The sequence below is a fragment of the Cimex lectularius genome, unplaced genomic scaffold (assembly GCF_000648675.2).
Source record: "Cimex lectularius strain Harlan isolate CLEC.00 unplaced genomic scaffold, Clec_2.1 scaffold199, whole genome shotgun sequence".
Taxonomy (NCBI): Eukaryota; Metazoa; Arthropoda; class Insecta; order Hemiptera; family Cimicidae; genus Cimex; species Cimex lectularius.
Window position 1 is genome coordinate 398,638 of NW_019392740.1, and position 12,804 is coordinate 411,441.

General features: G+C 36.0%; 1 protein-coding gene across 2 annotated transcripts in view; it reads right to left on the reverse strand.

Moving 5' to 3' along the window:
- The window catches only part of LOC106663408, a 410,261-nt gene that overhangs the window by 111,722 nt on the left and 285,735 nt on the right, over positions 1 to 12,804 (reverse strand). For both annotated transcript variants that reach the window (XM_024227078.1, XM_024227079.1), the window contains 5 exons: positions 7,757 to 7,933; positions 7,230 to 7,693; positions 6,856 to 7,174; positions 6,670 to 6,740; positions 5,366 to 6,586 (listed from right to left, as the gene is read on the reverse strand). In XM_024227078.1, coding sequence (XP_024082846.1) covers positions 5,366 to 6,586; positions 6,670 to 6,740; positions 6,856 to 7,174; positions 7,230 to 7,693; positions 7,757 to 7,933 — 2,252 coding nt within the window. The remainder of the gene's footprint in view (positions 1 to 5,365; positions 6,587 to 6,669; positions 6,741 to 6,855; positions 7,175 to 7,229; positions 7,694 to 7,756; positions 7,934 to 12,804) is intronic.

The following is a 12,804-nucleotide window of genomic DNA, read 5'->3' on the forward strand; positions in this document are numbered from 1 at the left end:
TGATATACGTTTTTTTATAGGACCTATACATCCGGTGGGTTCGTGTGGATGAAACCAGCTGCTGCTCCCGAGATGACTTTCACTCCCTGAACCTATCATCTTTTCAAACATGAAATTATAGTTTCACAATTCCGACGTCGGTTATGTGTTTAGATTAAAAGCACAATTTTTCTTTTTATGCTCGAGTGGCACAGCGCGACCTTACCTACGTGTTTATTTCTTCGATGTGCTTGAATTTAATTTTGGAACATTACAGTGACGAAGTGATTTTCTCTAGGGAGTAAATTTCTTCTTAACCTAAACATTAAAAGAATAATTAAAATTTACGTAAAAAAGATTCCTGTTTAACAGCGGTTTTATGTTCTTAAGTCGTGAAAACCGCAAAGTTAGCTCTAGTTGCATCTTACTTATGTAAATATATCTTCATAATTTTTTTCTTCCTAGTCTGACGAGACCAATAAAATTCAACAGACTCCTACTTTTTTATACTGCTTATTGTTTTTGTTCATGGACATTTAACCTGCAATGTTACACGGTTTCTATTTTTGGTTTTTCTTCTTAACTATGTTTTTACTTTGGCGAAAGGAAAAACAAGAATATATTTGTAGTGGGTGTGCCTACAGGCGGTTTTTTCTTTAGGATTTTCATTGGACGACTCTCAGGAAGAGATTCACCGAATCTTAGGCATGTGTAATTTCCCTGGAAATACCGTATTTATGCGAGTGATTTGCTTTCGTATCGCCCAGATAACTGTCAGTATCTTAGAAAAGTGGATCCCCTATAACAATACAGTTATAAAGCAATCACGGGGAAAGCCGAATGAGATCCTAGCGTGGGCTAGGAAGAAGAAAATTCCGTGCACTTTGTATAGAAGGGTTTATTATGAAATACGACACAACGTCCTACACAATTTTGTTCCGCGTTCGACCGAAAAAAAGTTTTTAAAACCAGCAAAAAAATTTGGCTAGTATTTTCAACCCAAGCCACAACTTCAAACTGCCTATTATTGTTAAAGCGTATTCTGTCAAATTAATCCTTTTTTAATTTAAATTAACACTTTTGAATACCACATTATAGCTTTTTAATTTCAATTAAGCCCTTTTTAACTTCAAATTAACTTCTTGTAGTTTGAAATTAAACCTTTTTAACATCAAATCAACCCTTTTTAACTTCAAACCTCTTGTAATTTCAACATAACTTTTTTAACTTAAAAACTAATGATTATTTGGAGATCGTGGGATGCGGTCTGGTGTGATGTAGGTTTTAGAAAAGCATTTTCTTTATCATGCCAACGTTTCGATCTTCATTGAGATCATCTTCAGGGCCTGGGATTTATAAACATTGTTCAAATTATACAAATACATGTAGGATGTCAAAAAAGTGAAGTTATACAATGCTAGAAATTTTTGACTCAATCAAAGTATTTGTACTCACTCAAAGTTCTTGTTTTCTGGGTACAAATACTTTGAGTTTTAAATTTGTAGCGTTGTATAAATTCACTTTTTCTCAATGAACATCGAAACGTTGGCACGCTAAAATTTTTTTTTCTAAAACCTACGTCACACCAGAACGCATCTCACGATCTCCAAATAATCATTAAAAACTATTTTTAAAATTAAAATAACCCTTATAATTTTCAAATTAAACCTTTTTAATTTCAATTTAACCTTTTCTTTAAAGCATTAGCAGATGGAAGAGATTTAAAGCACCTTAGGAGATGGAAGGTAATAACAACGAGAAATAAAATTCCTGTACATTTGAGAATTTTTTGATATAGAATAATTAGGCTTTTCGAAGAATATATTAAAATTAATTACAATTAAACTGAAAAGTAAATATAAAAACAAATGTATTTTTTCACTTTGAGATTAAAAAAATACAAATAATTTCTTCATGAAATTCTGTTCTTAAAAGCAACAATTTCGAATATTTCTCAACTCAAAAAATAAATCTATTATTTTTATCTTCTATTTATAAAATTGTTAAGAAACTAATGTTCATATGAATTTTATGAATCCGATTATTATTATTTTTTTTAATTTCAACATACATTTTTATATTTAATTGTATATAATTTTTAATTTTAATTTTGTTTCCTCCACCATCCGCGACTTCCCTTGAGCATATGCCGGCGGATCGTCTTTACAGAAGAAATATATATATAAAGAGATCCAAAAGCAAGTGGATTAGTTAATTAAATTAATTATTAATTAAATTTCATGTAGTCTTCTAAGAGCCAAATTCATTTATATTAATTTTTTAAGTACACTGGAATTTTTCTTAAACATAAAACAAACAATAAGCTCTTAAATACCATACGAAATTCAATAAGGATTACAATTAAAATTTATACAAAATATCATATAAAAAAGGAAGGATTCTTAAGTTAATTTGAGATATGTGAGAAATTGTGTTTTTTAACAGCCCAACGATTTCGTATTTCAAAAAATCTCAAATTTAAAAAAAGTATTTTTTAAATTTAATTTTATATAATTTTTAATTTTAATTCTAATTAATTTACAATTGGCCTTCTAAGAGCACATTTGTTTCAAATGCAGGACTTTTATTTTACGTGCTTACATTTCGTAACATTCCCTAGTGTTTTGTATGTTAAAAAATAAGGGTTAATTCTAAGTAAAAAGGATTAATTTGAAATTAAAAAGTGTTGATTTTAAATTAAAAAAGGGTTAATTCGTTAGAAAAAATGGTTAACTTCAAATTAAAAAGAATTTGATGGAAAGAATCTATGTATCCACTTCATCTGAACTTTCAAACTATTCTTAATAATTCACAAGAATGACAAATATGAACAACTAGTTATGGTATTAAACAAGAACACTCTTAGTGACTTGAATTATTCATAATTACCAATGACCAGCTTGTGCGATTGATCTGACCGTGTAATCCTGCCTGAAAGGAGTGTCGTCATAAGAGCTGTATTTATTTATTGCTATTGCACAATTTACGGTTGAACGACCTATTAGACACGACAATATCGTTTTTAATGATAACGTCCGACAGTCCGCATTTCAAAAAGCGGCGGGGAAGCTATCAAATATATCAATCCTTTCTTAACTTGATCTGTTTTCCTTGAATTGCCAAGCATAACGTATACGAACCTGGATAAATTCACAAGACGCGTTGGGTTTTTAATTTTGCTAACAGGGTTTTTATTGTGTAATTTTCGATCATTTATAAATCCAACCGGTCGTCGACGCAAGAAGACGCAAGACGCCTGTTGACCTAATGCGGGTAAAACCGGACTAGGAAGGCATTTGGAATTTTAGCATAAACAAGTAAACGAGTAGGAATTGAATTTCCCAATGAGATATGCGAAATATTTCAATAAATCAATAAAATCAACTGTGTCTATTAATGTGTAGTGTTTGGTGACCGTTAATTAATGATTATTTGGGGATGGTGAGATGCGGTCATGTGTAATGTATGTTTAGAAAAACATTTTCTTTATTGTGCCAATGTTTCGAGCTATATTTAGATCATCTTCAGCGCCTGGGATTTACAAACATGCACGTACTTGTATAATCCAAACAATGTTTGTAAATCCCAGGCCCTGAAGATGATCTTAATAAAAGTCGAAACGGTGGCACAATAAAGAAAATGTTTTTCTAAACTAACCTCACACAAGACTGCATCTCACCATCTTCAAATGATGTCTATTAATTTCACGGTTTAAGTAATGAGGTATTGTACACTGTAATTGTTATAGTAATTTTTATTTATAAATAATATATTTGCGGAATATTTATCCCATTTTACAAATACGTTGTTTAGTGTTGTTTTTCATAATAAGTTCGCTTGTTCTTTCGTCAAGTTATTTAGTTATTATTGTGTAAAAATCGCGTGTCGGTAGGCGACTATAGTTTTCCCGAATAGTTCCCCTCGTTAATTCTCATCTGAAATGGAAAACGTTCTACTTTCCCGTTTTTATCATTTTTTCTGGTCGACTCACGGCGAGAGTGTATAAGTTATGGCCCAAAACCTGACATTTTCTTTCCGGCTATTGAAATTTACAAGCTGTCTGGAGTCATTATTTTTGAACAGTGGCAAATAACCACAATGATTGTTTAATACAAAGAAACAAATTAAAATCTTATCCAACTGTTTAAAATGCAATTTGGATCTCTCCAGTTGTTAATGTCTTAATATTTCCAGTGGAAAGCCGCTACAGAACTGACATTCAAAAAAGGACATAGTCATATGTCCATGCAAAAAATGGATGCCCAAGCCTCCTATAAGCATTACATGAGTCGAGTAAATTCAGTACACAATGAAGTTAATACATCTGATCAAGAAACTTTGTTTACTGTAATGTTTAGTAAGTGGCGCATAAGAAGGAATAAGAAGCTCGTAAAAACGTAGTTTTCGAGAAAAACGCCCCAAAAAAAAAGAGAAAAAAAATCAAAAATTTTTAATTGTCTTTTTTATGAGTTGTTTTTATTATTTTTTTATCATTTTTATTTTATTTTTATGATCCTCGGATTTTTTTCTTGCAACATTAAAACAGCTAATGCGTTTTATAGTATATGTTGCCCAATAACATTAAATAAGACATCCTCAAACTAAAAGAGAGTAGGTTTCGCATTGTGCCAGAATTTTATTTCAAAGTTTAATATGGAAGAATAATTTATTCCACATAAAATATGAAAAGTACAGTTATGTATGTAAGCAAGTGTTTCAATTTATTTTAATCAAAAGAAATCAAGCCCATGAAAAATATTTGTTTTCCAATTATGAGAATTCAAGTTCACCGAGTTGCCCAAGAAGCCCGTTCTAAATTGTGCCAACAAGAATTTTAATCGCATAAATGTGCGTTAAAGAAACCAGCTAATTAAAACACGTTGATCGCCTGTCACACAAAGCTGTTTTATAATGGAGCAACAAAGAGTGGGCAAGGCTCAGTTTCACAATGGGTGTTAATCTCTGCAATTATTCCAGCGCCTTCAAAAATTGCAACAGCGAATTCCTGAATACAAATCAATACGGTTGAATATGAATTAAGATAATAAAATTTAAAAAAAATATAAATAAATAAAAGATAATAGAAAAAAAATGAATTGCTTTTAAGTTAAGTCTATAACTGGGACCTTGAATAATTTAAGGAACATAACTAATGTGATTACCACTCTTGTCACAAAAGAGGTAAATATGTATAGTGCAAAGTGAAAGTCAATGAAAATGTAGATTGAAATCGTACAAACAGAAAAATTTTCTTATCTTATACACTATAAACTTGGCATTTATATGTGTATATTAATATAAATACAAAATGCTTTATAACATTTAAAATAACCCCTTTATAAAAAATAATTAATGTTTACACAAACGAATAATAAACTGTACTTACAGTTGAAGGGTTGTAGGAGGACAATGTGGAGGAAGAGATGGTGGTGACTTTGCGAAGAGCTCTGATGGTTTTGCTTGTGGTTCTGATGCGGGTTTCTCTGGGCTTGTTTTTTCAGGTAAATTCGGTTCGAGCGGTACAGGTTTGGACAAATGCGTATGATCTTTGCTTAATAGTTCAGAGTGTTGTTTTCCAATCGGTTCTGCATGGTGAATGCCAATCGAGTAGGACACCCTTCTTACAACATCACTCGGTGTGCGGACGAGGTTAGCCTTTCTCGACGGTGGGGATATTTTGCCGTTGTGAACTGCATTGGCTATCTTCCCGTTGACTAGCAGCTTTTGTGAAGCTGTTGTGATCCTCAGCGATTGCCTCTCTGGTGAATTCGTAATTGGTTCGTTGTGGAGATTCGCACGAATGAAATGCTCCCTGATGTTCTTGTAGGTTATTTTTTCTGCACTTGATGGGAACTTTTTCCCAATCGGTGTTTGTGGGCCTGGCTTGTTCACTTCATTATTGCTCTCTAGTATGGTCAAGTTGCTGTCTAATGATCTTGGCTGTTCACTATTTGCATGAGGTCTTTTACCCTTATTCGGTAATGGTGGAGACATCAAACCCCCTCTGTAATGGCTTTCAGAAGGAAGTTTCTTTTCAGAGCTGTATCTTCTCATGTCCATATAGTTCTTTTTTTCCCAAATCTCTAATGGTTCATTGTAGGAGTGTAACGTTTCTATCCTGCTCTCGACATATTTTTCATTAAATTTATCCATATATGAATTAAAACCATTTTTCTTTGAATGGTCATGTGAGTTGTGCCTTTTTAGCTCACTACCGTTTTCATAATATACATCATGCCTGGGGTTTTCCTGAGACTTGGAATGGACTAGGGTTGGCTTCGATTCCGATCTGGTCAGATTATCAAGACTGATTGAAGCATTCATTGCCCTGTCATACTTTCCCTTATCATTATATACAGTCAAAGGATGTAGGAGTTCTTCAACAGGTGGTGGTGGAAGAGGTTCATCTGAGTAGAAAACTTCTTCCTCTGTAACTGGTGGTGGTGATGGGGGTGGTAGGTCAGGGCTCATGGGTCTTGGAGGTGGATAGGCGACCCTTAAATGGGGTTTCTTCGGTGGTCTCGCAGGCACCCAGTCATCGACCGATATTGACGGGCCTATAATCATCGGCCCAAGTACTGCTGTTGACAAGGAACCGCAACTTGAGCTGAAAAAGCATTTATTAATTAGATTGGTTGTAAATAATCATAATTTAATTTTTTTTTTCTTTTGTAAAGTTTTCTAATTTACCTGTGCTGATGTTTAGATTCTCGCATCCCATTGCTCTCAACTTTAGAGAGATCATGATGGCTTCGTGGTATCTGCAATAAGAGAATTTTGAACAAATGTAGAGATACATTTGAAATTTGTTCAAATTTCACAAGGAATATTAAATAAAAATTTATATTAAAAAACATTTTAGAAGAAAGAACCTACATCTCTTTTCATTGCTCCAGCATAGTCAGAGGCTGAAGAGGACCTCCTACTTGTGGTTGATGGAAGAGGCTGAGGCCTTGGTGGTGGCTGAGGTGGAATACTTGGTGTGGTCAATTGTGGTTCTGACTTCCAAGCAGAATGATGCCTCTCATAGAAAGATAGGAGTGCTTTCTTTTGAATAGCCTTTAGTGAAGCGTGATCAGTCATGCCTTTCCTCTTCTCCTCTGGGCCCCTTGACTGCCTCTCTATTTCGCAGATCCTCTCTGCAACCGAGAGCTTTGGAGGTGACCGAGATGATGAATACGATTCTATCAATTGCCTAAAATAAACAAGTTACAGTTTGTTCAGTTACTTTAAATTTATTTATCACATACCTTGGTGAAGTAGGTTCATAGGTGGTAACGGGAAAGAGTCTCCGCATCTGATTGTTTATATTGTTTTGCTGTGGCCAAGGATCAAGATAGAGTACACTCTCCGAGTGGTGCCTCTGTGGCATTGGTACTCTTGCAGAGTGTGCAATGTGCTGAGTATGGCTTGTAGACACATCAGACATTGAACCATGCCATTTGAGAGTCTCACTCGAAGAACCGGAACTGGCTGAAGATTCCCTCCCTCCTCCGCTGGTCTCGACGTTCTCTCTCCGCAGCTTATCAAGAAAAGGGGTTGTTGTGGTCGAATCAGCACTTGACACATAGCTGTGGTAGCCCTCACTCTGTGCATACGATGGCTGTTGGCTATGAGACGGTGGCCTTACATCCTCATACGCTCGAGTGTATTGTTCTAACTCTGCCCTTGTCAGCGATGTCTGTGACCCATCGTATCCGCCATCAATGCTCAGCTAGAAAATTCAAAATTAACTTATATTTCCTGTTCGTACGTACGTTAAATTGTAATGATTTACCTGTGAGAGTCGAGTTTCATTGTATTTCCCAAAGTGGTCAAGATGGGAAAGATCCCTTTCAGGCGGTGATGGTATGGCGTAGTCGCTGTCACCCAGTGATTTTCCTTCTCTGTCAACTTTGGGCAAGAACTTGTCACCAGGAGGCATTTTCTCACATCGCTCCATCACAGTTTTAAGCTGAAAAACAACACAACAAAAGTAGAAATGAGTAATCAAACCAAACAAATTGGTATTTAGTTGATTCTTCCAAGGGAGACACTTTAAAAAATAATAAAGGCAGAAATTAGCAAACAAAGGAAACTTGTAGGTATATCAAAATAAAGGAAATATTGTCTCCAATTACATCAGCCCAGAGTATTAGCGATAAAAATAATCAAATACACAAAAGATTTATGATACTTACGGAAACTTAATTATTAATAAATTGGATTTAAATATTTGTTTTATTAGTACTTTTCCAAATTTGTTTAGCAAAAAGCTAGCCCTTTCACTTGAAAATGGTATCAAGCAATCAAGAAGGAAAGACCATCCCACGCATAGAATGAGTCGTAAGTTATGCGAGAGGCGTGTAAAGCCGTTTTGCAATGCATTTTAGTGCATTACCACTCGTTACGGACAAAACAAGGGCCCCCTTTTTATTCCGAGAGATAATTTTCAACTGGCGATTCGTGGACGACATCCTCTCAGAATAAAACGGGGTTCCATTTTAATAAAATTACACAACCGTACCCACGCATTACGATTCGCATAATAGTCTCTTTCCTTGCGATATTCCTCCAATACTCGGATCCTTTTTAAACAGCAATTCTTTTCAAACGGGTCGAGCTGGTAGACTGGAGAAGCAAGGTCGGGATTTTAGAGTTTGTACGGTAGAAGCTCCATTACATCGACGTTTTAGGTTTATGAGTTGTATGCCGGACAGTCATCCAGAGGCCAGTTGGTCAATTTCGTGGCGATTTCGAGCAACTTTCCCAGTGGGACATTACTAATAAGAGGTCGCCTGAAAAAGCAAGCTCAGGACTTTCAGGTTTGGTAAGGTAAAAACTCCATTACATCCCCATTGTTAGATTTATGATTCGTACCTCGGAAGGGCATCTAGGGTCAGGTTGGTCAAATTCTTGGCTATTTCGAGTAACTTTCACAGTGGGCCATAGCTAATAAGAGGTGGTATCCTGAAAATGTAACTGTGTAATGTAATTTAGGGTTGGTACGGTAGAAGGTGCATTACATCCATGTTGTCAGCTTTATGAGTCGTAGGACGGAAAGTTCATCCAGAGGCCTGTTGGTCAATTCTTTGAAGGTTTCGAGCAATAAGTGGTGGTCGCCTGAAAAAGCAACTTCAGGACTTTTAGGGTTGATAGGCAGAAGCTCAAAGTTTCAATGCGGAGCAGTTCATTGAAGATATTCGTATTAGTACCGTGATATAGGGCATGATGGGTGAGGAGTGTACTGATAAAATTAAAAGAAACGAAGCTTGGAGGGAAGCAGCATAACAGTATTTGAGAGAAAGCGCCCGTTTCCAAATTTTATAACTTTTCTTTACAGGGTTTCCTCCTTTTTTGTTTCTCTTTTTGCAGAAGAGCAAGCACAAGAACTGCTCCTGTTTACTCGGCTTCTAACATCGTAGTGTCCTCCCTCCCGTTGGGAAAAGTTGATTCCACAAGTCACCTGATGTGAAACCATCAAAAACCTTATTGGGTCGGCCTATTACGTGTTTCGATGTCAAAAGCGTTTAGGCTGTGCCACATCTTCAGTGGGGTATAATGTGATTTTGTATGACTGTTTTTCTTAATTATTTACAACACATGCAACGTGTGGTTTGAGTTGTATGGTTAGGTGTTCGACGTGGACTGCTTCTTCGTTGACGTGGCCTTGTTGTTGAAGTCCATCGTTCTCCAGTTACCTTAAATCTACAATACTCTGTTCATTTATTCGGGGAATTTTGGTATCCGTTTTCCGGGTTGTTTCAGCATTGGTTTCTAAACACATTGAATCTGACAAACATTGTCGTTTACACTTGAAACCGTTCGCAAGATCGAACTCAAAGGTCTCATTCCATTATCTGAAGGAGCAAGGCCAGCAAGGACGTCTAGATGAAAAGGACCAAATCCATTTCTGAAAGTGCGAGGTCGGGCGTTGGCTTCTTGTCGGTAGCTAAGAGCAAGTCGAAAAGATTTCTAACATGTAATTATTTAACATAAAGACTTTTTTTCTTTTTTTAATATTCGAAGTAAAACTAAATTGCATACTACGCCCAGTATCAGTCTTATATAGATTTCGTCTTTCATTTTGGACAGCAAGGACATCAAGATTCCACAATTTGTGCAATATGCGTGTAATTAATTATTCAATTGGATTTTACTTAATTTATTTAAAGCCTCATGCCTAATCTATTTATAAAAAACGTTGAAGGTCGTTCATAATGCATAATTAATTCTATGTTTTTCTATTGATATGCAATTATTGTACAGACTACATGACTTCTTTTATAATATTAGAAAGGTGTAGGTTTTTGTCTGTGTGTTTAACTTTTTTAGACAAGGTAATAACGGTAATAACTCACATTAATAATAACGCTACCGTTGGTTATGAGTTACTTAACTAGGGTGGTCATTATGTACACGTCTACACAGAAACTACAGTGTAGACACTTTTTTTCGGTGGGGAGGTTTAATTAATTACAGGTTTTATTCCTCTTACAAATCTTTACTAATGTGCTTAGTATTTACACTTTCTTAACCAGGAAGGGAATCGCGAATAAGCACTTTAGGCTCCTTGGACGTTCGGGATGAAAGATGTTCGTCTAGGGGGGGGGGATGAGATTCCAGGGTTTTATTATCATGGGGAAAAGCGATGAAAGTTTCCAGCCTGTCTGGAATTCCTAAACGCCTTCCTATGAAGAAATAAACCCAAGGTCGCCTATATTTTTCAAAAGCTTCCGTTAATCGAAAAACCATCTCTGTCAAGTCTTTGGGAACAGTAGATTCTTCTATACACACTGGCCACACTCGTTCCCGCCCTTCTGAACTCACCCCCTCATATTTCAAGTCATTTCACTTTTAACGTCAAACCTTCATTAATTAAAGTGCCAGATTTGGAAAAAAATTTGTGGCCCTATTGTTATACTAAGGGGACTCTAGTCCCAAAATTAAGTTTCTCTCTCTCTCTCTCTCTCTCTCTCTCTCTCTCTCTCTCTCTCTTTTCTCTCTCTCATGCAAATCTACCGCCTTTATTTGCTGGTACCTACAGCCTCCGGAATTCCCCTTCCTCACTGAATTCGCAGAGCCTTAACCGTTTCCACCTTTAAGTACACTGAGGATGGTTAATTTTCTGTTTCAGTACTTTTAATTTCGTCCTCCCCTTATTTAATTTAGTATAGTTCACTTATTTTTATGCCATTATATTTCTTTATTTATATATTCATTTTGAAACATACTGTGCCAAATTTTGTAGTTTTTGTTTTGCAAGAGGCCTCAAAGCCCCAGAATAAAATTTATTTTATTTATTTCAATTAATTATTCTTTTTATGTAACGTCTTGGTTGAGATGAAAAAGTTAGTGTTAGGAGCGGGATTCGAACCCACGACCTTCGACTAAATACGCTGCTGTAATCACTTAAGCTATTGTGACTTCGACCCACAAGGACACCAACTTCCCATCTCAACCTACAATCTTTCGAATTTTCCCTCTTTTTGCCATTTTTCAAACCACGAGCCGAAGGTCGTGGGTTCGAATCCCACCGCCCGCGGCACTAAATTTTTCGTTTTAACCAAGACTACATAAAATTCTTCTTCTGCGACGGGACTATTTAAAATAGTTAAGAAATGTCTTTTGAAGGATTTTGATCCGAGCTAAATAATATTTTTTGGACCGTAGAAGTTCTTGTCAACTATTTTCGCTAATTCTTTGGGTTGCATTTTACATTTTTAATAATTGAATTTTTTTGCTTAGTCACTATTGTCCTAGTTGTTGACGATATATATACAAGTCGAATAACCGACACGCCGGTTATGGGCTGCAACATTTTTTTGTCGTTGTCGACGTGTTCAACTAAGCCATTTTTGGATCTTTTGTCAATTGAAAACGCGAAATCCGGTTCGTTCCAGGATGGAGCACCGGCCCCGGGCTTATTTTCGTAGGAGGTGAAATTTCACGGCAGTCTCCCACCTGAGTCGATTGGTTCACTTCGATTGTTGTACGCGGTCGTATTAGCCTCCTCGTCGTACAATGGACCTTAATTGTACAATACAATTAGCACGTTCTCATGGGGAAAAGCGATGAAAGTTTCCAGCCGGTCTGGAATTCCTAAACCTCCCTATGGAGAAATAAACCCAAGGTCGCCTATATTTCTCAAAAAGTTCTGTTCATCGAAAATCCATCTCGGTCAAGTTTTTGGGATCAGTATATTTTCTATTTCTATTATAAGAAGAGACGGTGTTTGGTAGTATGTTGACATTGATCTCTTGTTAGATGATTGATCCTCTATGTCAACGATGTCAAGCTACCCAGTAAAATCAGGCATCAACAACCATGGATCATGAACTATTAATAAATATTTAAGCATTAAACTTCTTTTCTTTGATAATTACTCCTTATTTCTCCTTCCTCACTGTATGACCATGCTGTAGGTGGGGTCAAGGAGTCAAAGATGGTTCTCGGTGTCCCATCCTTAGATCTAGTTTTTTAATTTTTTTTCATTCATTATATTTAGTGGGCTATTGACCAAATTACTTCCTTCAATTAATTAATCTTTTTATGTAAGGTTTCGGTCGAAATGAAACAGTTAGTGCCACGAGCGGGATTCGAACCCGCGATCTTCGGCTCAATACGCCGCTGCTCTAACCGCTTTAGCTATCGTGAAGAGCTTAGAGCAGCGGATTATTGAGCAGAAGGTCGTGGGTTCGAATTTCGTTTGTGACTTTTTCAACTCAACCAAGACCTTATATAGAAAGGTCTATATAACATTCATCTTAAAGCATTCAAATTCGTTAGGGAAGAACACCTCGTTTTTTAAAGTTGAAATACATTCCATCAGGGCTAGTGCCTTAG